Below are 22,158 nucleotides of genomic sequence, written 5' to 3'. Positions count from 1 at the left end.
TTGTAGTTAGTAGCTTGTGTACTGGGATTATTTACAAGAACCACCTCCCTTAAATTATCATACTATAGGCTTCCCCATCAGGAGTCGCCATGGCCTTTAGCATTCCAAATGCTGGCGTTCTTTACCACCAGAACAGTTCCTTTAGGGAACATTCAGGGTCCAGGCTCCTACCCCAGCTCGGCTTCAGAGTAATCGGGATTCCGGAGCGCTCCAAATGGCCAGCAGGAGTCGCCATAGGCTTTAGAATTCAGGTCCTCTACTTGCGGCCACCCAGGCGCAGCGGAATGGAAGCAAACGCCCTCCTGCGGTGGCCTCGCTCTAGGCGAAGCAGCCCTAAAACCGGCCGTCCCCGCGCGCACGCGCAGTGGTTCCACCGGCTGCCAGGTCCCGGGGTCCACCGTGCCCCGCCCGCCAGCCAGCCGCGCCCGTCCTCTGCTCTCGCGCACCCGCCCGCGGCTATCTAGTGCGGCCCCGGGGCCGTGACTTCCGGGCTACTTCTGGGCCGCAGGGGACACCGGTCTTGGGCTCAGTAGCTGCAGTAGCAGCAGCAGCAGCAGCAGTAGCAGCTACAGAGCGCGGAGGCAGAGCGCAGCCTCAGCCGCCGCCTCGCCATGGCGGGTAGCAGCTCGCTGGAGGCTGTGCGGAGAAAGATCCGGAGCCTGCAGGAGCAGGCGGACGCCGCGGAGGAGCGTGCGGGCAGCCTGCAGCGCGAGCTGGATCAGGAGCGGAAGCTGCGGGAGACCGTAAGAGACCCACCCGTCACCCCCGAGGCCCCACGCCGCACCTGGCGCACCTAGGCCAACTGGCACCCGGCTGCTTAGTAATGCCTATGTATCTATCTCCCTAGTGTAAAGTCAAAACCTTCTGGGCGAAGCAATAGTGCTGTTGAGAAGGTTCTGGGAGCAGCATTTTTCCTGTGAGAGGACTGCATTTCTGGGGTGGTCATGAATTATGTCCTAGGGATGTGCACTTTGCGCTGCTGGCATTTTTTTTTTTTTTTTTTTTTTTTTTTACTCATGTTGGGGTTGGAAGGGGGCGTCATTAAAGATCAGTGTCTGGGGAGAAACACTGTGGGTCTTCGGGGCCTGCGCATGCTGGATTTTTTTTTTTTTTTTTTTTTTTTTTTTTTTTTTTTTTTTTTGTCTCTGTTGATCCTCTGGTTCCTAGAGGCTGTTTCTCCATGGAGGTTAGACACTGAGGTTAGGTTCTGAGGGAAGAGTTAACTTGCATAGCTTGCTTCCCTTATAGCCTTAGGTTTCTTAGACCTCCCATCTCCCAAGTGGATATCCCTCTACAACAGATATCCTTTTGTTACAAGTTTTAGGAAAAGTTGGCCAGGAGTCAATAGTTACTGGTTGTACCTCTTGCTGGCTACCTCTCCTTGTCTAATGTAGTACCTGGTTTCCTTTCTTTGTAAGGCAAATGTATCCAGCAAACAGAAACAGGGTTTCAAAGGGAGTTTAGATATTAGATATTTATCAGGTGTGTGTGTGTGTGTGTGTGTGTGTGTGTGTGTGTGTGTTGTGTTTTAAATCAAGGTATTCAAACACCTTGAGCTTTTATGACAAACAATAATATGCTGTCCAACTGTGCTTAATATACACAAGACTATTCTAAATTGAGTCATTCCTCCTGGCTGAGAGTTTGTAATGGTTGCATGGCGTCTTGCAGAAACTCCACAACATGTTTTGTATAAAATACAGTGAACCAAGGGAGTTTTCCTAAGAGGAAGGCCCAACTAGAGGAAGTTTAAGATAAAAATACAGATAAAGATTTTTAAAAATCAACAGACAAAAGATAACTTGTCTATTTGCTTGAGGATTAGTTAGTAAAAGTCTCGCTGTAGAAGTCTTAAGGCAACTGGTGATACATTAATTCTGATCGGTGCCTGGCTGACCACTGTGAACCAGTGAGCTAAAAACCAGGATGCAGAGCACTGGGTCCAGTTGGTCAGGATATGAAACCTGGCTTGTCTCCTCTCTAGCTGGGGACAACTGTTAATGCTTTGGTTCCCTGTGAGTCAAATGTGGTTAGTATGTAAAGAGATCACAGCGGGGCTTAGCAGACAGAGGTAGTGCACTTAAACTGCTCTTTATTAACAATGTCCAGCACCACCTTGCCTAGCATTCTTTACCGTAATTACTTGGCAAAGGCTCCTAAAAATGGCCCTACTCACTTCATTACCCCCCAAACTCCCCCATTTAATGCTTTTAATCACCAATTATTTTCTCAATTTTAGGAGGTGAATCAGGCAGGCTGAAAGGACTGTGGGTTGAAGAGGCATTAGTGGTGGAGCATTACTAGACTACTGGCCTAGTGACTGGCAGTACACACAAAAGGAGTACCTGCTAGTTTGTACATCCTTGTGTTTTGTTTTGTTTTATAGCAGTATTCCCAGGCTAGTTTGCTAAGGACAGAGCTTTCATTCTTTTCAAGACCTTATGCCTTTATTTAGAGCAATTGAAATCCTTTTAAAAAAGATTTTAAAATCGTTTTTTTTCAGAAATCCTCTAGCAGGGTGATTGGTCAGGATTTACAATAGAGACCGAGTGTGACCAGCTGGTGAGACAATTGCACATTGCTGATTACTCTGACTTTTAAACTGGAACTTCCCTTATGGATAGAGATAATTTAAGTGGTTATTAGGTGTAGCTTAGGCTGTAAGTTAAGCTAGCAGGAACAGTTTCTCTTGGTAGCTAAGATTAAGGTTTGGTGACAAAGCCATGAGCCACTGCAAAAACTCAGTGTAGAGTTGGCCCCAGTTCAGGTACTCCAAGATTGAGGTAGACTTAATGGGCCCTCTTAAACTGGTATGTACCTTGGAAAAAAACAGGTATCGCTCACTTCCTCCTTGTTTGTTTTCCCAAGGTGTGTGGGCCCTTTAGAATCTTGGAATGAAATTACTTTACTTGATATAATGCTTGACTCTAGGTCTTGTGTCTTAAGGGTTTTGTGGGATGGTAATATGTGTGTTTAAAGTAGAAAAAAGCCACTTCTCTCTCCAGCTTTCTGAGCAGAACCTAGCAGATGAGAAGACTTAAAAGTGCAGGCAGGTTCTTTTTTGGTTTTTCAAGACAAGAGTTTCTCTGTGGCTTTGGAGGCTGTCCTGGAACTAGCTCTTGTAGACCAGGCTGGCCTCTAACTCACAGAGATCCGCCTGCCTCTGCCTCCAGAGTGCTGGGATTAAAGGCATGTGCCACCAATGCCCGGCTGCTGGCAGGTTCTTAATGGATAACTATTAATCATGGGAAATAACCAGTTTCCCAAAATCCCCAGCCCTTTCCTGACTCTAGCATTGGCAGCTTCTTCTGGAACCAGGAAACTGAGTGTGCTCTGTGCTTGCCCTGGCACTTCCAGAGTGGCAGTGACTGGCAATACTCTGGGCTCCCACTTTCCTATGCAGTCACAGCAAGGCACCTCAGTACCTCGCTCCCTTCCCTCTTGCTACACAAACATGCCTCACAAATTACAGGCTTTGGCCCAGATAGAGGAGGCTGTGTTTATCTGCTATCCATGGGAGTGCCCCTAATGTCCTGTGTGTGTGTGTGTGTGTGTGTGTGTGTGTGTGTGTGTGTGTGTGTGTGTGTGTGTGTTTTCCTTTTCTTGACCATAAAAGGAAAGGACAGAAGTTTAGCTTGGCCCTAGTCACTTCGGTCTTACACAGCAAGCTGGGTAAAACTCTCTCTGTAACTACAGTTTACATGAAATAAAAGATCTGACCTTTGATCATTCCAGGCTCCGCTTGGATTCAGTCAGGGCTTTGAAAATATATTGGCTTTCAGAGTAAAGGATTTTCTTCTTTATGTGTTGGCTAAAACATGTGAATTTCATGTAAATCTTGGGCTTTATTCAAGTCTAGTTTGGAATAACATTTTGCTTTGCTGGAGTGAAAGCATTAATTTCTACATAGTTCCTTCTTGGGTAGGGCAATGATGTGTGCCTGTGTTTTTCTGAAGGTAGCCACTTCCTTGTTTGAAGGCAGGGTGAAGGGTAGGAATGGTGAGCTTGCAGGATTTCCTTGGTGGAAGCTAGTACTTACACAGGCAGGGAGCATGTACAACACTAAGGATCTCACATGTGTGAGCACTGGGTGGTGGTTTAACCAGGGCTCATAATCTCCCCAATACAACAGTCTCTTTCTGAGTAAACTCATTACATGTTGGGGTGCAATAGCACTTTTGAAACCAGCAACCCAACTGGAAAGGCTTTGCTGGCAATGTTGCTTTATGGGGCCTTTGTTAGAAGAAACCTAACTCAGTGCTCTAAGGGTGATTTACATGCCTAGGAATAATTTGCATCCGGGGTCTTGACCCTCCCCAAATGCCTTGTTAATTCTATCGGATTTTAACTGATAGGCACAGGGCAGTAGGCTCGTTCTGACAGACAGCAGCAACAGATACTTAGGAAGACCTGGGTGCTGTGATACTGAGACCCTCAGGAAATATCTAGAAAAGCCTCAACCCTGAGGAAAAAAACAAACCAGAAACAAAAGCTGGTAAAGATGACATGGAACACAGAACATAGTAAATCAGGGTAACTCATGCATGTAATAATCTCTGCACTTGAGATGGCGGAGGCAGAAGCATCACCAGCCAGCCTAGACATCAGAGACTCAAAATGAGAGTATGAGAATGAGAGGCTGGGCTTTTATTAGGAAATTAAAGTCATCTTGGATTCTGAGGAGATCTCCAAAATTTCTACTAGACCAGCATAAGAGAGCCTATGGAGCCAGAGTACAGGGTTTCCCCTGGGAAGGTGGTCTAGTGACTCCCAGGCACTAATCTCAAGTTCTCATTCTTGAGGGTTAGAGAGCTGTGTCCTTGTATGAGCTACTGGTTACCCACCAGAACAGCCTGCCTTTAAAAAATAATTGAGGTGGCTTGCTGATTTTCTTGCAGTAACTTCTTTGCTAGTATCTGTCCATACAATCTCTGAGATTGCTTGGGGTGCTGCAGGTCAGGGTGTGATAGAGAACCTTCTACTCTGGTGTCCCTCAAGCTTAGTAGGGAGATTGCTGGGCAACTCCTGCAATACTTCCCAGCTTCTTTGGGTGGTGATGGAAGAGAAGAAAGGCTTGCCATTTACATTGTGGTTCCTGCCCCTTTGCACTGACCTCAAGTCCTAATCTCTAGGCATGGGACCCAGGAGTCTGTTTCTATTATGCGTCTCCCAGTGGAGTCATATGTCCAGGTAGTGGTTGACCCTATGTGATCCCTAGGTTCTAGTCCAGTTCAAACAAAAGGGCTTCATTACATACACTCCTCCAGATGTGGTCCCTATAGCTCTGCTGTGGGTGCCAGTCCTCTCTGCCAAAACTGGCCCAAAGGAACCAGTCCTTAAGCCCAGCCACTGCATAGGCACCCATTGTGAAACCCTTGGCCAGTCTTGTTGGAGGACATTAAATAAACTGTGTTGGGGAGTTTAGAGTTCTAAAAAAAAATGATGCTGGGGGGAGGGGAGTGGAGATATTTACAAAGCAGCATTCAGCTGAGCAGCATCAGAGCCAAAGGAAAAATGTATGGAGAGGGTGGGGCAAAGAGAAGGGTGTGCAGATTGAATGTGGTGGGCCCTCATGTGCAGAAGCAGGCAGGGGTGAGTATGGGTGCCTTGGCCTTCTAGTGCTCTGCCTGCCCCAGTTCATTCCCACCCCTGCCCATCAGCAGCCATCCCGTGGATGAGTGGGGTCCTCAAGGTTTGGTTCCAATGTAGGAAACTTAGAATTTGATGCTGCAGAGGTGTTTTGTTTTGTTTTGTTTTGTTTGTTTGTTTGTTTTTTAATTCTGCCCACATTTCTCTGATTCGCCAACAGCTGGTGTGGTGAGGACATTTGTTTTTATATTAAATGATAATGATTTTATTACTAACAATATAGTAAGAAAAGTACTTTTGAACATGACCTAGGCATTCTCGAGAAATCCATACCAGCACTTCTTGGCCTTTAAAAAAATGATTTACATGACTTGTCTAATGAAAATGGCTGATTTTCTTGTAACTAAAGCTGGTCAGGATCTGTCTGTATAGGTTAGACTACTCTGGGCACTGGGTACTGGGAGGTAGCCCAGAACCTTCCACCTTAGTGTCAGAGAAGAAAGAATAGAGGGACTTGAAACACCTATCCCAGTTGACTCTCTGTTTTTGTTTTCTGGGTTGTTTTCTGTCTCCACTCCAACTCCCTCCCTGTTTGTAAAGGGAGTACTTTACTTTTTCCTAGAAATGGAATACATGCAAGATGAAGAAATTTAACCTGACCCCAAACTTAATGTGTGTATGTTTCCAATTAAAGAGGTTGAGGGAGATTAAAAGCTCTTGCTGCTCTTGTAGAGAACCTGGGTTCTGTTCCCAAGTACCCACCTGGAACTGACCTCCATGGGCACTGAAAGCACACACGTGGTACATATGCACACATGTAGGCAAAACACTGATACACATAAAGTAAAAAAATTAAATTAAAAAAAGAAAAGGAATGGTTGTTCTCTGTAGTTAAGAAACTGGGCTGGGCCGGGCGGTGGTGGCGCACGCCTTTAATCCCAGTGCTCGGGAAGCAGAGGCAGGCGTATTTCTGTGAGTTCAAGGCCAGCCTGATCTACGAGAACTAATTCCAGGACAGCTAGGGCTACACAGAGAAATCCTATCTCAAAAAAAAAAAAAAAAAAACGAAAAAGAAAGAAAGAAGGAAATTGATTATTCCACTTCCCCCACCCTTCAAGGAAAAAGCCCAGTCATTCAGGAACTTCACAGCTCGGCCAAGTTCCAAGCGTTCTCTGATGATTGACCTTGTGGGATGGTTCAGTTGTAACTGCCCCTCCCTTAAATTTCACACTGGCCCTGCTTCCTGACCCTGGCAGCCAGTTACACTACATAGTAGCTTTTTCTTTGAGATAAGTGTGTCTAAAATGTTTGTTTTTTTTTTTTTTTAAAAAAGACTACAGCCATTCATGGTGGTGGGAGATTCCCTGTTCACTGCCATTCTCCAGATACTACTGACACAGATCTAGATGAGCACAGAACTGAATGGTCTCATTTCCTGTGACTCAAGGCCATGACCCGGGCCTCTCCAAAAGCACATGCATTTCCAGTTCTTGTGCGAGCTTTGAAAGCTGCCGTTGTTTAAATGCTTTTACTTGCTAAGGTAAATAGACATTTATGGAGCCCTGGCCTCTGTGGAGAGCGGAGGCCTTGAACTTAAGCAACATAGAGTTCAGTAAAGACAGACGTGCCTAGTATCATGGGTTCTAGAGAGAGTATTGCAATTGTAAGAAAATTGACTCCTAAATATCCTAAGGGTAAATAACCTTTGATGAACACAGGTTCCGAATGGATGAGGATAAATGACTGCTACCTAATTAGCAAGTCCCACCCTCCCTTCCAGGCAGTCTAGGATCGACCCTTATCACAGTTGGGCAAGTACTTAACAACAGCAATCAGTCATTGCCCACCCAAAACCCTAAATAACTTTAATTCAAAATAAAAACAGTATCCACATTGCTTTTCTCCTTAGACCTGTGAAACTTTTCTTGTAGCAACCTTGACTTTGAAGAAATTCCAATAGCTTAGGTCAAAACCCTTGGGAAATTTATCTTGGCTTTGTTCCAGTGAGGCCAGTTATTCTAAAGAAGTTACTGAAAAAGGTGGGGCAAGGGGGAAGTTTCTAGATGGCATTAGTTCTCCATATGCTATGGGTTTTGTTGTTGTTGTTTTGGTTTTGGGTTTTTATTTTTTTAATTTTCCTAGTATGTGTTTTTAAAAACACTTGGTTTTAAAACATTCAGTTTCATTGTAAGGCTCCTTTGAGAAGTTGCTCAAAGAAAGGATTGCTGATGAAACATGGCATTCCAACTTCTGATCATACTGCTGGGGACTGTGTGGCTGAGCCTGGATAGGGCCTGATGTTGCTGTCTACATTTCCAGCATGCAGTGAGCTGTGAGGAAGCTTTCCTTCCTGTGTGAGGGTGGTGTTGCTGATGGCCCACTTTCTGCTGAGAGTTGTTTCTAGGTTTGTGTATTTCCAAGTGTGCTGCTCCTATGTGAGGACCTGAGCTGGTCAGAGCTTGCAACACACTGGAAGATAGCGCACACCAGGCCCCAGACTTCCTGTCTGGAACCAGCACTTTAGTTCTGGCCGGTTTCTTTTTGAAGATACCACCCTCACTTCCTCCCGGCTCTGAAGCATCTCACTTTCTGCCTAGGCTGAAGCTGATGTAGCATCTCTGAACAGACGCATCCAGCTGGTTGAGGAGGAGTTGGATCGTGCTCAGGAGCGTCTGGCCACAGCTCTGCAGAAGCTGGAGGAGGCTGAGAAGGCAGCAGATGAGAGTGAGAGGTGAGACTACACCATACACACACCACACACACACACACACACACACACACACTGGGGGGGGGGCTTAGCATTTAATAGCACTGGCTCTTTTTTTGAGTCCCAGCACCCACATGACAATTCACAACTGTCTAACTCTAGCCTAGGGCTCTTCTGGTCTCTGCTGACCCATATATATATATGCAGACTTAGGGAAAGGCACCATGGCAGGTAGATGGGAAAGCATAGATAAAACAGATATGATTGGGCTGGAGAGATGGCTCAGAGGTTAAGAGCACTAGTTGCTCTTCTGTAGGTCCTGAGTTCAATTACCAGCAACCACATGGTGACTCACAAGTGTTTAAAAAAAAACAGATGTGATCTATATGCTCTGCATAGGTGGAATGTTTTGGATTTAATACACATGTACACACAGACACAGTCAGGTGCTCCTGTTTTGCACCTATTTCTACTGTAACCTGACCTATATGTAAACACCCAGCCTTGTCATAGTAAAGGGAACCATGGTTCGCACAGGCCAGCTTTATTAATTTCCTTCTTATTGGTGTGATGGAACACCCGACAAGAAGCAACTTTTAAAAAGGAAGGGTTTATTTTGGCTCGTAGTTCAAAGAGACACAGAGCCCATCCTGGTGGGCAAGTTATGGTCTGGAAGCAGATAGCAATGAATGCTAGTGCTTGACTAGCTTCCTGCTTATTTAGTCAGGGACTCTTGCCTGTGGAATGGTGCTGCCCACAGTTGGAGTGCCCCGCCCCCTCTAGCCCGGTCTAGAAATCCCCTCAAAGGTGTGCCATAAATGTGTAAAATCTAGGTCAGTTAACATTTTCTGAACTATAACACCATGCTATAACATTCAGTGTCAGATTTGCCTCCCAACACCTATTTATTTTCTTTCTTTGCCAATATTTTCTTCCTTCTTTCTTTCTCACCCTAGACAGGGTTTCTCTGTGTATCCCTGGCTATCCTAGAACTCTCTGTATAGGCGAGGGTGGCCTCTAACTCAGAGATCCACCTGCCTCTGCCTCCTAAATGCAGGAATTAAAGATGCACCATCACACCTGGATTCATCCATTTTTAATCCGAGCCTTTCCCTCAGGAAAAAGGAGAAAATCTCTACGTTTAACAAATAAAGCATGGTAGCTTCCTTTGTTTTCGTGCTTCCCAGATTCAAATAGGAACCTGATATAGCACCTTCCACTTAAGATTAGGTGTCTTAGAAGTTCCACCAGTATTCAAAGTGCACCCAAAGATCTCATTCACAGTGACCAGAGAGAAATGTGTTTTTTTCTGAAAGTTTTGCTCCATGCTTTGGAAAATAAATGGCTCTCTGTTCAATTTTGGTCGGCTGTATGCATGGAGACTCATACCCCACAGTAGCAGCAGTAGTCATCTCTCCATCTCGGGTCTTCCTGCTTGTCTGTCTTTCCAGAGGCATGAAAGTCATTGAAAGCCGAGCCCAAAAAGATGAAGAAAAGATGGAAATTCAGGAGATCCAGCTGAAAGAGGCCAAGCACATTGCTGAAGATGCTGACCGCAAGTATGAAGAGGTCAGTTTCTGGGGCCCAGAGCCTTACAGACTTCACAGCCGTGACCTCGGGGGAGTAGGATGCTCTGGGTGGGTCCTTGGGTGTAACAGCTCTCCTGATAGAAGTGGGTGGTTCTGAGAGACAAGGTTCCTTTACCTGAAGAAACTGGTTCTTACTGTGATAAAGCCAGCCAGTCATGTGCCCTGGGTGGAGAGATCAATACTTCCCCACACCCTAAAGGTTCAGACAGAAACATCTTTAGCCAGGAAGAGGGAGAGCCGGGCCTTAGGGAAAGAAGCTGGCATGTTGTCATGGCACAGATGTTTCAGTTCAGATGCTGTAGAGAACATGGACCACAGAGCTCCTTGGGAGATTCCTAGAGGCTTCTCTGGGGTGGTAGAAATCCTTTGTTAGCACAGGCTCTGTCTGCAGTGAAGTAGGTCCTGGTGATTGTTCCTATGCAATGGCACGTGATGATGACAACCCGAGTGGCTGTAGGTTTCAGTTTTTCTTTCTGTATTTCATCATGGCTGTCTGAAACTGTTCCATGGTTTTGAGCTGCCTCGGAGGAACTTTTTCTCTGGGGTGGCATTTCTGGCTGCAGATTTGACCTGGCAGTCATCTCACTGGCTCTTGTCTGCTGAACAGATCCCTGTGTGGTATAGTCCGTGGGTTTATTTTTGGTACTCTCAGCAGCCCCTGCCTTTTCAGTCTAAAATGCCTCCTCATGTCTCATCATCCTGCTATTTTTAAGATTGCAGATTTCATATTTCTCTCATTCCGAGAATTGCTCTGGGCGCTGTGTAATTATCTAGACTCCACTTGGGAAGAGCTAACCATTCCGGCCTCTTAGCAGGGCCCTGGTCTCTGCTGAGGGAGAGTTGGCTGTCTCTAGTCTGCAGAAGGAGGAGCATCCCATTTGTAGACAAGAATCCCTAGGGCCAATGGATAGAATCTCTGCCCTATAACTACCCCCTACACAAAGTATGCAAGACCACAGTGTGTCTGCTGTGTTTGCCCTGCTGCAGGTGGCCCGTAAGCTGGTCATCATTGAAAGTGACCTGGAACGTGCAGAGGAGCGGGCTGAGCTCTCAGAAGGGTAAGCGGGCCCATTGCCACCACCTGTGGGGATTCTGCAGCGCAACGACTAAAAACAGCATGACCTTCTGGCAGCTGCACATTTACCTACCCACCTTGGCTCCAGGCTCCTTGTGTGCTCAATGTGATGTGGATGAGCCATGAGTTTGGAACATGGAGGAACCATGTGGGGTGTCTGTGAATGCGTGTGGCACTGCATGCCTTACCTGCACTGATTTTGTGAATGGCCTTGTGCATTTCCTGTGTCCACTAACAGCCAAGTCCGACAGCTGGAAGAACAATTAAGAATAATGGATCAGACCTTGAAAGCATTAATGGCTGCAGAGGATAAGGTACTGATGGCTCACGTGTGGTTTTTAGGTTTAACTGCATCCCAGACAGCTTTGAGCTTCCAATGCCTACTGGTTGGTTTGGTGTAATGACTGTACCTTCACTACACCCTCTGCTATTTATATCTTGCTTCAAGTGCTTTCTCTTGGTCCTTTATGCTCTTTGTTTTTCCCTTCATAAATACTCTGAGGGGTGGCCAATAAGAAGCCAAATTATCACGCCTTGGAGTTGCTGGATTTTGTCTCTCTGCCCTTCCACTGTTGCAAAGGAAGGCAGAGCCCATGGCAAAACCGAGCTTCGTGCCTCGTGGTTTGGCTACTTAAGGCAGCCCCCCATCTCTAGGACTCAGTTTTCATTTTTTCCCATCCCTCTCCTTTTTTCTCTCCTCGCTCCTTGGGCTTGTCTCCCACCCTTTCTGCTTCTGATCGAAAACATTAGCAAATGTGCCGAGCTTGAAGAAGAATTGAAAACGGTGACGAACAACTTGAAGTCACTGGAGGCTCAGGCTGAGAAGGTAGGCCAGGAGCAGGGAGTGGGAAAGACACCATCATAAGTGCTGCTCAAAAGAGGCCCTGCTGGTGAAAGTAAAGGCACAGGAGGCATTTTAGCAAGTGGCAACATTTTGAGACGATTTCCTAATGGTTATTGGATAGTAGGATGTTTTTGTTGTTGTGTTGTTCTTAAGACAAGATTAGTGGAGAATGTATCTTATGTTGGGTAAATCATCAATTTAATTTAAACAAAGTGCCAAGTGGATAAGTTATCTCACTCTTATCCCATGTAAAGCAATAGGCAAGAAAGCAGAGAATGTATTGTAGTGTGCCATATGATACCCGAGGTTCTGTTACCTGCTAGGAGATCCCCAACATCTGTTGGTTGGGCTGGCACGTTCCTTGTGTGAGAAGGTGCGAGTGTGAGAGCCGCAGCCTGACATCTGGAACGCTCTTTCTAATTACAGTACTCGCAGAAGGAAGACAAATATGAGGAGGAGATCAAGGTTCTTTCTGACAAGCTGAAGGAGGTAATGTTGTGAGGGCCTGGAGAAAACTGGCTGGATTGCAATTAAGGTTCTGTGGATGGGTCAAGTCCTTTGGATTCTGTGGTCCGAGGCAGGCATGTTCAGAGGTTTTCTTGTAGTTCATGTAAAAGTGTTAACTAGCTGCTGTCGCTCACGGAAGGGGCTGAACCTGACGTTTCCCGGGTGATACACACTTGAGTTCTGTCCTCTGGTTTTCCTTGTATCTGTAGCTACTGGATGGAATCTCCCTAACCTTGACTCAAATGAATTAAATCATTACAGGCTGAGACTCGGGCTGAGTTTGCAGAGAGATCAGTAACTAAATTGGAGAAAAGCATCGATGACTTAGAAGGTAAGGTCTTTAACATTTTAAATTCAGTTCTTGTTGAATAACCGTCTTGATAAAGCAGTCAGTCATCCAATCCGAGGGCTTCCTCCCTGATGCTCCTTTTTGTTCTCACACTTCCTGTCTGGCTCTCATCTGTGACACCGAAGCTCTCAAACCCAAGTCCTCAGCTCTTGGGGTGACTAGTCAGCCACCAGACTGTTTATGTCTAATTTCTTGGACTTCAGAAGTGGGTCTGGACTGTTTTTCACTGAGTGAAGTAATTATAGATGAATGTGACTCTGGTATATTTTGTGTCTCTGGTGATATTTCCTAATTGTCAGAACAATGTGGATTTGTTTTAAACACACCCATCTTCCAAGTGTGTGCCCAGAAGGGCTTGGTTTTGTTTTCTTTTTTCTTTTTTTTTTTTTTTTTTAAGCCATTCGTTAGCATTCTATATCCTAACAGGACAGAGGGTAGGAGTCAATAGGGCACTGAGTCTCAGGATCACACTTCAGCATTTTTCAAAACAATAACAACAAACAAAAGAACACCATACATCACAGGCAGAACGGGTTGAAGGGGGGCTGAAGGGTGGTGCAGTTAATTACCAAGATAGCAGCCAGGCATGGGAAGACTCACCTTTGATCCCCAACACTTAGGAGGCAAAAGGCAGGTGGAGTTCTGTGAGTTTGAGGCCACTCTGGGTTATATAGCAAATCCCAAGCCAGCCAGCAGATCCTCTCTGAAAAAGAAATAGGAAAACAAACAGCTAACAACAAAAAAAAAAAAAAAAAAAAAAGAAGAGAGAACGGGTATGGGTATGAGCCTGCTGGTGTATGGCAAACTCACCACCATTACAAAGATTAAACTGTGGAGAAGCCCCAAACTGTGACTGCCTTTGCTTTCAAACTTCTGGTACTAGCAACAGGCAGCTTAAGAGAGAAAGCCATGAAAAAAAATTAAGTGCCACCAAAAAACTCAATATCCCATGGTCTGGCTTGGGCAAGAAGCGAGTGGTTTGAAGACTGTCTTGGGAAATTGAACTTGCTGCCTTTGGATATTTCCCCTGTAGCTTACAGCTGCAGGTGGCTGACTACTCCAGTGTAAATAGACAGCTCTGTGAAAAGAAAGATGTTCCATTACCTACCAGGAGGAACCTCCTTCTGTGGGTGTCTTTAGGATTTAACGGTTCATTGGTATTACCTACCGTTGGTGTTGTGTTTTTCATATTGGGTCTTTCTTGTTTTATTTCCTAATGGGTTTTTGTTCTCTTTGTTTTTGTTTCAATTTCTTTAAAAACAAATCGCACGCCTCCTGCACTGGCCATCTGCTGCGGCACCAACCCCTTCATGCATTGCCCTTTCCTTGCTGACGTGTCGGGATGGCATCCGCGCCACCCCTGCTCACCCTCCATCTCTTGATCATTCCCCATGTCCTTGCATCTCTGCCTTCCACTTCCTGCTCATAGACGAGCTGTATGCTCAGAAACTGAAGTACAAAGCCATCAGCGAGGAGCTGGACCACGCTCTCAACGATATGACTTCCATGTAAATGTTCATGCACCCTGCCTGCTCGCACCCTCACCCTCACCCTCATGCTTGTGTGATGAACTCACCACGGCTCCCTTCTCAGTCTGTGGTTTCCATTTTTGCACCTTTTTTTGGCTCTCTTGCATAGATAGCCTAGGATAGCCACGGTCATTTTAACATTGTACTAACAAAGGCCAAGTGTATTCAGTCCTTGCAAACCATTTCAGATTCCTTTTATTCCATAAATGCAGATCTGGCTTCTTTCTGCTAAGAGATGAACTGGACTCTGAATGGCCCTGAGTACTATCGCTTTAAAACCTTAAGCCAGACTCAAATAAAACTAGAAAGTCATGATGTAGTAGTGCAGGAAGTTAGGAAGAAATACCAAGTTGTTTCCTGGGATTCTGTGAAGTACAATGTGGTCTTTTTCACTTAACACTGTTAAGTTTAAAGTATCAGTTTATTGAAAATCTGAGGAAAAGGAAATGAGTATGGTACAGAACAGAGCTCTCCCTCCCTGTAGTGAATTCCAGAGCATAGCCAGGCATGGTGGTACATGGCTTTTATCCCAGTATGTGGGAGGAAGAGGCAGGTTTATCTCTGAGTTTGAGGCCAGCCTGGTCTATAGCAAGTTCCAGACCAGTCAGGGCTATATTGTGAGACCCTGTATAAAACAAATTTTAAAAAACATTCCAGAGCAAAAATGAATGGTCTCCTGATGAACCAAGTCTTATTTGCTATGTTTATTATATCAAATGGAAATAAAATACCCCATAGTAAATGCTTGCCACAATCAACATCAGAGACGCAAGAAATAAAAACATTTACACATATGAATTTGGAATTTAATGGTCCATATTTTTATTCATGTTGGCCTTGTTTGAGGACCCTCAGACATACTCGGCTAACTTACATATTACTAACCGCACTTGTACCACTTGCGATTCTAACCCCTGGAATGTTTCACAGAGGACTCTTCATTCTAATACTGCTGGGTCCCATCAAAGCTGGGAATGGTATTTCTGTGACTGTTCAGAAATGTAGTAGCTTCAGGAGCATGACATGGGCTTGCTGCCTTGGAGGTTCCAGAATATCCTTTAGAGGCCTGGCTATTGGCATAGAAACAAGGGCATGCCTTTCTCCACCGTTAGTAAATGAAGAGTGGAACCAAGTTATCTGCAGCCATTTGTAGCCACCATCCTAAAATGTGATACTCCATGGGGAAAACTCTTGAGTGTAATGAAATGTCCCAAAAGGAGTGTTTAGTTTAAGATTTGTTTTGTTTTATTTTGTTTTTTGTTTTGGTTTGGTTTTTAGAGACAGGGTTTCTCTGTGTAGCTTTGGAGCCTATCCTGGCACTCGCTCAGGAGACCTCGAACTCACAGAGATCCGCCTGCCTCTGCCTCCCTAGTGCTGGGATTAAAGGCGTGTGCCACCAACACCCGGCTGGTTTTGTTTAAGTTCTGTTTTTTTGTTTTGTTTTTTTTTGGGGGGGTTGTTTTTGTTTTTGTTTGTTTCTTTCTTTTTTTGTTTTTTCCAGATAAGAGTATCTCTATGTAACAGCCCTAGTAGTTCTGGAACTAGATCTCACTCAAGGTTGGCCCATGGCAGCTGTGGGTCCAGGTAGTAGTTGCCAGGATTGGCTTCCCTGTGGTGCAGCTGGCAGTGGGTTTTACATGCCTTAACACACTTGCTTGCATTTCACATACTGCTGTCATCCATGTGGTTTTCTTTTTTTTTTTTTTTTCCTTTTTCCTTTTCTGTTGCACCACTTTTTCTCTTTCTCTTAACTTTTGTTTCACACAGATAAATTTCTTTGCTTCATACCTTCCAAGACTTCTTCATCAAGCTGGATGTCCCACCTCTCTGAGCTCTGCATCTGTCTGTTCTCCAGCTGACCCAGGTTTCCTTTTAGCGCCCACCTTAGGGCCAGGCACACACTGTGCTTTCTATTGTACAGGAGCTATTCGCCCAGTGTAAAATAAACACTGTAAGCTATTCCTCTTTGCTATTCTTTTACTCTTTATTTATTGATATTTTTGTGTCAACACTGAATAAAACTACAGTTCTGCTTCGTGCATCTAAGGGCACATTTTTTTCCTGCACACTATATAATGACATCAGAAGTTTCTATAGTAGCAGCTCCTTGTGTAACTTTAAAATATTACCTGAATTTTAGGCACTGGAGTGAGGCCCAGGTATCTATGGTTTTAGGAATTGTGATGGTTGTGACAGTTTGGGTTCAGAACCTCCACACAGTAGATAGTGGGAATCAAATTCTGGCATGAGCCATGTTTTCCTCTGCCAAAAGTTTAGTTTGGGGTGTGGCACCCTCTCTGTGCTGATGTGGAGATGGCTCTGCCTGGCTAAGTACTGGGAGTCTGTGTAGCCATCCTATACTCTAGCTAGGGAGTTTGCATATCATGAAAAACTAGGATTGTAAGTCATGGTTATGTATTGACCTTTTATAGCACAGAGTGAGTTGAAGTTTTTTTTCTTCAAATATATTCATTACACAGATACCTTCATTTTGAACACATCACATTATAGAGTTTCTAAATATTAGCTGTATTAGGTTTATTTTTGTGTTCGGAAGCACACTGTATATATTCTGCAGAAGGTGTGTTCACATGAGTTTCCCCCCTCATTGCAGTTGATTTATGGCCCACCCACCCACCCCACCCAAGAAAAAATGTTTGATTTCAGTCACAAACAGCAGTTTAGTAACTTTTATTTCAGATTTAGGACTTTAGAACAGTGATCTCTAGACCAGGCGTTGGTGGCATATGCCTTTAGTCCAAGCACTCAGGAGGCAGGTAGATCTCTGTGAGTTCCAGGCCAGACTCCAAAGCTATACAGAGAAACCCTGTCTCAAAACAAAGCAAAACAACAATAATGTGACCTCTGGCTTCTTAGCCTTAACATAAGCCTGGCTCGGTTCCTGTATTTTAAGCATGAGTAACCTCCTGTCTCGTGTGGTACCTGTTAGCCTAATAGGGCTGGCATACCACTCTCCTCAAGTAAATTTGGGCAAACTCTGAAAATAGTCATTTACCCTGAAGTCTTCAGAGTAGAGAGAATTTTCTTTTTTAAAACAAAGGGTCTGAATTAAGATATGTTAGTTAATGACATGGTAAACTCTAATTTTATGATCCAAGCAGTGTCTCTCCACCAAAGACTGCAAAGGCTTCTGCAGTTTCTGGGTTTTAGAGTTTGTTTGTGTGTTTTTGTTTTGTTTCATGGGTTTTTGTTTGCTTGCTTGCTTTTCTTTTTTGTTTGTTTTTCTTTCCCTGAGGGTCCCTTGGGTCCACTTCTCACTGATTTCGAACCTTGATCTTTTTAAAGTTCAGAGTAACAGCAATGCCCTTTCCCTGAGCCTTCTGCCACAGAGGAAATAAGACTCTTGAAGTTCCTCTGAGCTGACGTTAATGCATCTTGGAATACATATTTCTTGACTCTTGCAGAGATTTCTCACACCTGTGAGTGTTCACTGTGAGGGTGATAGAACAAATGGACTATGAAGGCAGATCCCAAGTAGCTTAAGGTGTGCACATCAGGAGCACAGACAGCAAGTAGAGTTGATCAAGAATCTGTTTAACAAGGGTCACCCTGTATTGGCAACTCTTTCAAGAGCCTCAGTTGAACCAAACCAACAGCATTGCCAGCTCTGAGACCAGAGGCCTCCAGACAGTTGAGGTCTGTGCAGAGCAGGAGGAAGAGCACTTACAAATGTGTCTGACCCCTGCTCTCAGGTCATCAGCCCACCAGCTCCCTTGCAGGTAGAAAGAACAAGGCTCAAAGGGGGTTGAGGTAGGGCACACTGCAGTTTACACCCCAGTCAGCCTATGGATTCTCTAGGGTTTCTCCAGTGTTCTTCTGTTCTAGATGGCCAAACATTTGGGCTCAGCAAATGGGACAGTCCTGCCTGCTGCTCATGGTGGCATTTTCCCATGATGATGTAGTAATGGGGTTTCTCTTTTGCAACTTCTAAGTATCTGGGAGACATTGGAAGGTAGCAGGGTAGAGGAAAGACTGATCTGGGTGTTTTGTTCTAAGCTGGCAGTGTGGGAAGAGAGGAATGGGGTAAGTCTGTACTGGTAAACATTGTGTTTGGAGCCAACAAACAACGGAAAGTCTCCTGGGCGCTGCCTGGAGGAGGTGACAGCCATCTGGAGTTTTGAATATTCAGAAAATGTAGATAAGAGGGAAAGGCCTGGGTTGAACATAGTTCTTCATAGTATGCAACAAACAAGGTGCATAACAACTTCCCCCATCTCCTACCATTTCCAAAAGAAAGTTGTCAGAACTGCCTAGTTTCCCAGCAATAAGTGCTGAGGCTGATCACTAGGCAGTAGGATTATTAGCTCTCCAAGATCATCAAGTAGGATGTCCAGGTCCACAGAGTCCCCATCATTCCAAGCAAACACACACCCTACTTTTCCTAGTGTGTGCTGGTTTCTTTGTCACCACCTGTCCCCTGGATCATCAGACACAGGCTGAGTCCCATGGTGGACTGCTTTGCCACCTGGATGGGTTACATAGTAGTAAATAAACGTCTATCACACTGGGTAAGTGTGGATGTTTGACAGGGTTTTATTGGGGGAGGGAGGTCCACATACCACAGTGTACATAGGAAGTCTTAGGAGTCGGTTTTCTTTCCACTGTGTAGAACCTGGGGATCAAACTCTGTCATCAGGCTCTGCGGCAAGCACCTTTGCTGCTGAGTCATCCTCCTGGCCTAGTTTTATTTATTTTATGCATGCTGGCAGCACACAGCATGAATGTCATACTCTTGAAGCATGCATACAGATAAGTTCTGAATCAGTGTGGAGCAGAGATAAATACTTGTTTGCTGTAGGTAACACACTGTGGAAGTTGGAGGAGAGTTCAGACTTTGTCCCCCTGGTCTCTAGGAGAATGGGGAGTTTTTTCAAAACATGTCCATGGGGCAGATACAGTAGTACCAGCTCAGCACCACCCTGAACCCTGAGCAGAGAGTATGGGGTTCAGGAGGGGTGGACAGAAGTGGACTGTCAGGGACTCACCTAGAATCTCTGCTGAGCTCTAGCAAGGCATGAGTGGCAGGGGCTGGCCTCCAGCATGGCCTTAGTCCCCAAATCTGTTGCCCCAAACTGCACATAGCTCAGTTCACAGAGTGGTGTTTTTCAAAACAGGGTTTCTCTGAAGCTTTGGAGCCTGTTCGGGAACTCAAGAGTTATAGACCAGGCTGGCCTCAAACTCACAGAGATCCACCTGTCTGCCTCCGGAGTGCTGGGACTAAAGGCGTGTGCCGCCACTGCCCAGGCCATAAGGTGTTTTTAATGAGGTGCAAAAGGAACATGAGTTCCTTCCCTCATCCTGCACCTCTTTACCTCTGTTCTACATCAAGATCCTGCCCTTTCTTCATCCTGCCAGGACTTGCCAGAGGGCCTCAGGGTCAGGGTACACCGTTGCTGTCCTGCGTATCCATGTTTTCTAGTCTGTTAACTGCCTCTCACTGACTTGAGCTAACCTCTTCCTTCTGTCTCTTCTTTTCTGCTAACCCTTGCTGACCTGTCCAGATCAACTCTACCATCAACTCGAGCAAAACCGCCGACTAACTAACGAACTAAAGCTGGCCCTGAATGAGGATTAAAAACTTGTGTGCACAAACTTGGGCCGAGTTCTAGGAATGCAACCCATGTTCAGGAAATCTATGATTCTTGGGGTTGAAAACGATCACTTTCTGCAGAAATGGGAAGGAAAGGCATTGGTTGGAAGGCCAGCCTTGCCATTTTTCTTTTGTATATATCAGTAAATCCTCATTAGCCCCAAAAGTTTTTATGATATGTATATGTTAAAATATTTATACCAGTCAATTCAGCCCTTCCTGCATCAACAGGTCCTCTTTGAACTGACTGATAATGAGCCCCCCTCCCCCCCAAAAAGCTTTTTTTTCTGTTTCCTCTAAACAACTGCATCCTGCTTTAAATATCTATTACAAATTTGTATTCCTAACATCTTCATAACATGTATAGTGTTTGAAATGTGATTCAATGTACCTATGCTTGGGCAAAATAGCTTTTGAAAACAGGAGCTCATCAGAAGTCCCTGGTTGAAAGGTACGCTTTGTTTGGTTTAACGGTGTTGGAATCTGATGAGTGTCATGCTAATAAGTAGGATACTATAAAAATACTAAGAGACTGTCCTAATGAAGTGTGCATGAGATGTGTCCATAACCCTTTGTGAGCAGTAGAAATAAGCCATTTAAAAAGCGGTCAGAAACCTATTTGTGTCATCTTTGTTTCTGTGAGGTTGTGTGCTTATACAACTACCAGATCTTTAACCGTCTGTAACTCAGAACCCTGTCCTGGCATTAACTGCAGTTTGTGTAACAGTGCTGTAGCTGTATTTGGTTTTTACCCCTCCCTTGTTCCCACAGCACGCAATGGGTGAGCCTTCACCAAACACACCTTGCACTTCAGGGTGGATGGATGGTGGAGGTGCACCCAGGGCCTTGTCTGGAAATGAGTGATGTCTTACGCATGTAGAGTGCTACTCTTCTGTGTGTGTGATTGATGTTTGCTTACTAAATGGACAAACCACTACCAAGTCTGATGCGCAGCTATTCATGACTTAATTTTCTAATCCCATCACAGAGAAAGTGGCTCATGCCAAAGAAGAAAACCTTAGTATGCACCAGATGCTGGACCAGACCTTACTGGAGCTAAACAACATGTGAAAACCTCCTTAGCTGCGGCCACATTCTTTCATTTCCCTCTCGTTGTTTTATTTTGTTTTTAAACACCTGCTTCCCAGAAACTCCTTCGATGCATTTTTATATACTTTTAACCACTGTCACCGAAACATCTGCAAAGAACCAGCTAGGGCAGGGAGTGGGGAAAGATACAGAAAGGCAAGCCCAAGTTGGGGTACTTACTTAAACGTGCCATTTCCCAGGTTGACATTGCCACACTTCATAGCATTTAGGCATGCAGTCTGCTTAGCCAGGGTAGGAAGCCTCACAAAAACAGAAAGATTTCCAGCCAGAGTGCCAAGGTGGAGTCACCAAGAAGACTGATGTTGGAGACAACCAGGTGCAGGTGCAAGTTGGTGCTACTTTAAACAAAGGAACCCTGGGGGTCTTTTGTTCAATGTTATACAATTAGATTTCTCTCCAACACTAATTTATTTTGTTTTGAGTTTTACTTCCAGACAAGACTATGGGTTTCTTACGCCTGTGTTCATTAAAGTCAAGGGTCTGGAAGCCACACTGGTCTTTTAAGAGTCCTGTTCCTTCCCAACTGACACTTGCAGCCCCTTCCATCTCAGCAGGGAGAGCATTCAATGTGGATTGCCCCTCTTTCCAGTTCTCCATGTCAGGGTAAAAGATCTAGGCACTACATACATAATTGGTAAAGGCATTTTCTTAAGAATTATAACTATATGTAAACATTGTATAATGATATGGAATAAAATGCACATTGTAGGACATTTTCTAAATCTGGTGGTCCTGTCATTTTGTTGTTGTGTTTTTGTTTTTGTTTTGTTTTTTTAACTTTGTGAATTTTAGGCTGTGATTGACCTGCCTGGTTGCTTGCAGTGATGTTCCAAGTTAGATCCCCTGGTTACCCTCTCAGCAATATAAGTATGTTGAAGTGGCTGGCAGTGGTCAGAAAAAAGCCCTTTCCAAAAGTCGTTTTCCATATTCCTGGCAAAGCTCTGTGGACTAAAGAGACCTTTTACGGAGAGCTTACTGCTATGGATTTTTCCCCTCAAATGGTAGCTAAGTCTTAAACAGTGATGCGTCCACATTTCAGTTCAGCCAGTGGTGGAGTGAAGTACCAAATCTTTGGCTCTGCTTAGCTTTGTGGAGCTTTGTGATTTTCTGTTTTCAAATTCACATGAATTCTCCACTTCAATACATCTTCATTTTCTCAGAATTGGAAACTGAAAATATTGTACCCTAGCTCTTGAAGACACTAAACAAACAGAAACAGGTCATAAACAGTATCAGTTGGCTTTGGTT

The 22,158-nt window shown here is 44.8% G+C and overlaps 1 protein-coding gene across 8 annotated transcripts; it reads left to right on the top strand.

Annotated features, from left to right (window-relative positions):
- Positions 1-378: 378 nt before the first annotated feature.
- Positions 379-21,632, top strand: Tpm1 (tropomyosin 1). 8 transcript variants are annotated; one of them, XM_035443789.1, is made up of 9 exons: positions 386-743; positions 8,187-8,320; positions 9,748-9,865; positions 10,873-10,943; positions 11,711-11,786; positions 12,231-12,293; positions 12,573-12,642; positions 14,090-14,168; positions 15,957-16,150. In XM_035443789.1, exons 1-9 carry the CDS (start codon positions 612-614, stop codon positions 15,958-15,960), a joined length of 747 nt encoding a protein of 248 aa, XP_035299680.1. In that variant the 5' UTR covers positions 386-611; the 3' UTR covers positions 15,961-16,150. The 8 variants fall into 8 exon arrangements, with proteins under 8 accessions (XP_027267083.1, XP_027267078.1, XP_027267079.1 ...); XM_027411282.2 differs by lacking the exons at positions 11,711-11,786; positions 14,090-14,168; positions 15,957-16,150 and adding exons at positions 11,199-11,274; positions 19,712-19,800 and having other exon boundaries at positions 379-743; XM_027411277.2 differs by lacking the exons at positions 11,711-11,786; positions 15,957-16,150 and adding an exon at positions 11,199-11,274 and having other exon boundaries at positions 379-743; positions 14,090-15,482.
- Positions 21,633-22,158: the final 526 nt, after the last annotated feature.

The sequence above is a fragment of the Cricetulus griseus genome, chromosome 4 (genome assembly GCF_003668045.3).
Source record: "Cricetulus griseus strain 17A/GY chromosome 4, alternate assembly CriGri-PICRH-1.0, whole genome shotgun sequence".
NCBI lineage: Eukaryota > Metazoa > Chordata > Mammalia > Rodentia > Cricetidae > Cricetulus > Cricetulus griseus.
The sequence above is the reverse complement of the archived record's forward strand: the minus strand, read 5'-3'. Positions and strand labels throughout refer to the sequence as shown.

Bases quoted from the DNA above. Each gene is read 5' to 3' on its own strand.
- Tpm1 (XM_027411274.2), top strand. From the start codon at position 612: ATGGCGGGTAGCAGCTCGCTGGAGGCTGTGCGGAGAAAGATCCGGAGC. The intron at 10,944-11,710 runs GTAAGCGGGCCC...CGAAAACATTAG, and splicing joins CGGGCTGAGCTCTCAGAAGG to CAAATGTGCCGAGCTTGAAG. The intron at 12,294-12,572 runs GTAATGTTGTGA...AAATCATTACAG, and splicing joins TTTCTGACAAGCTGAAGGAG to GCTGAGACTCGGGCTGAGTT.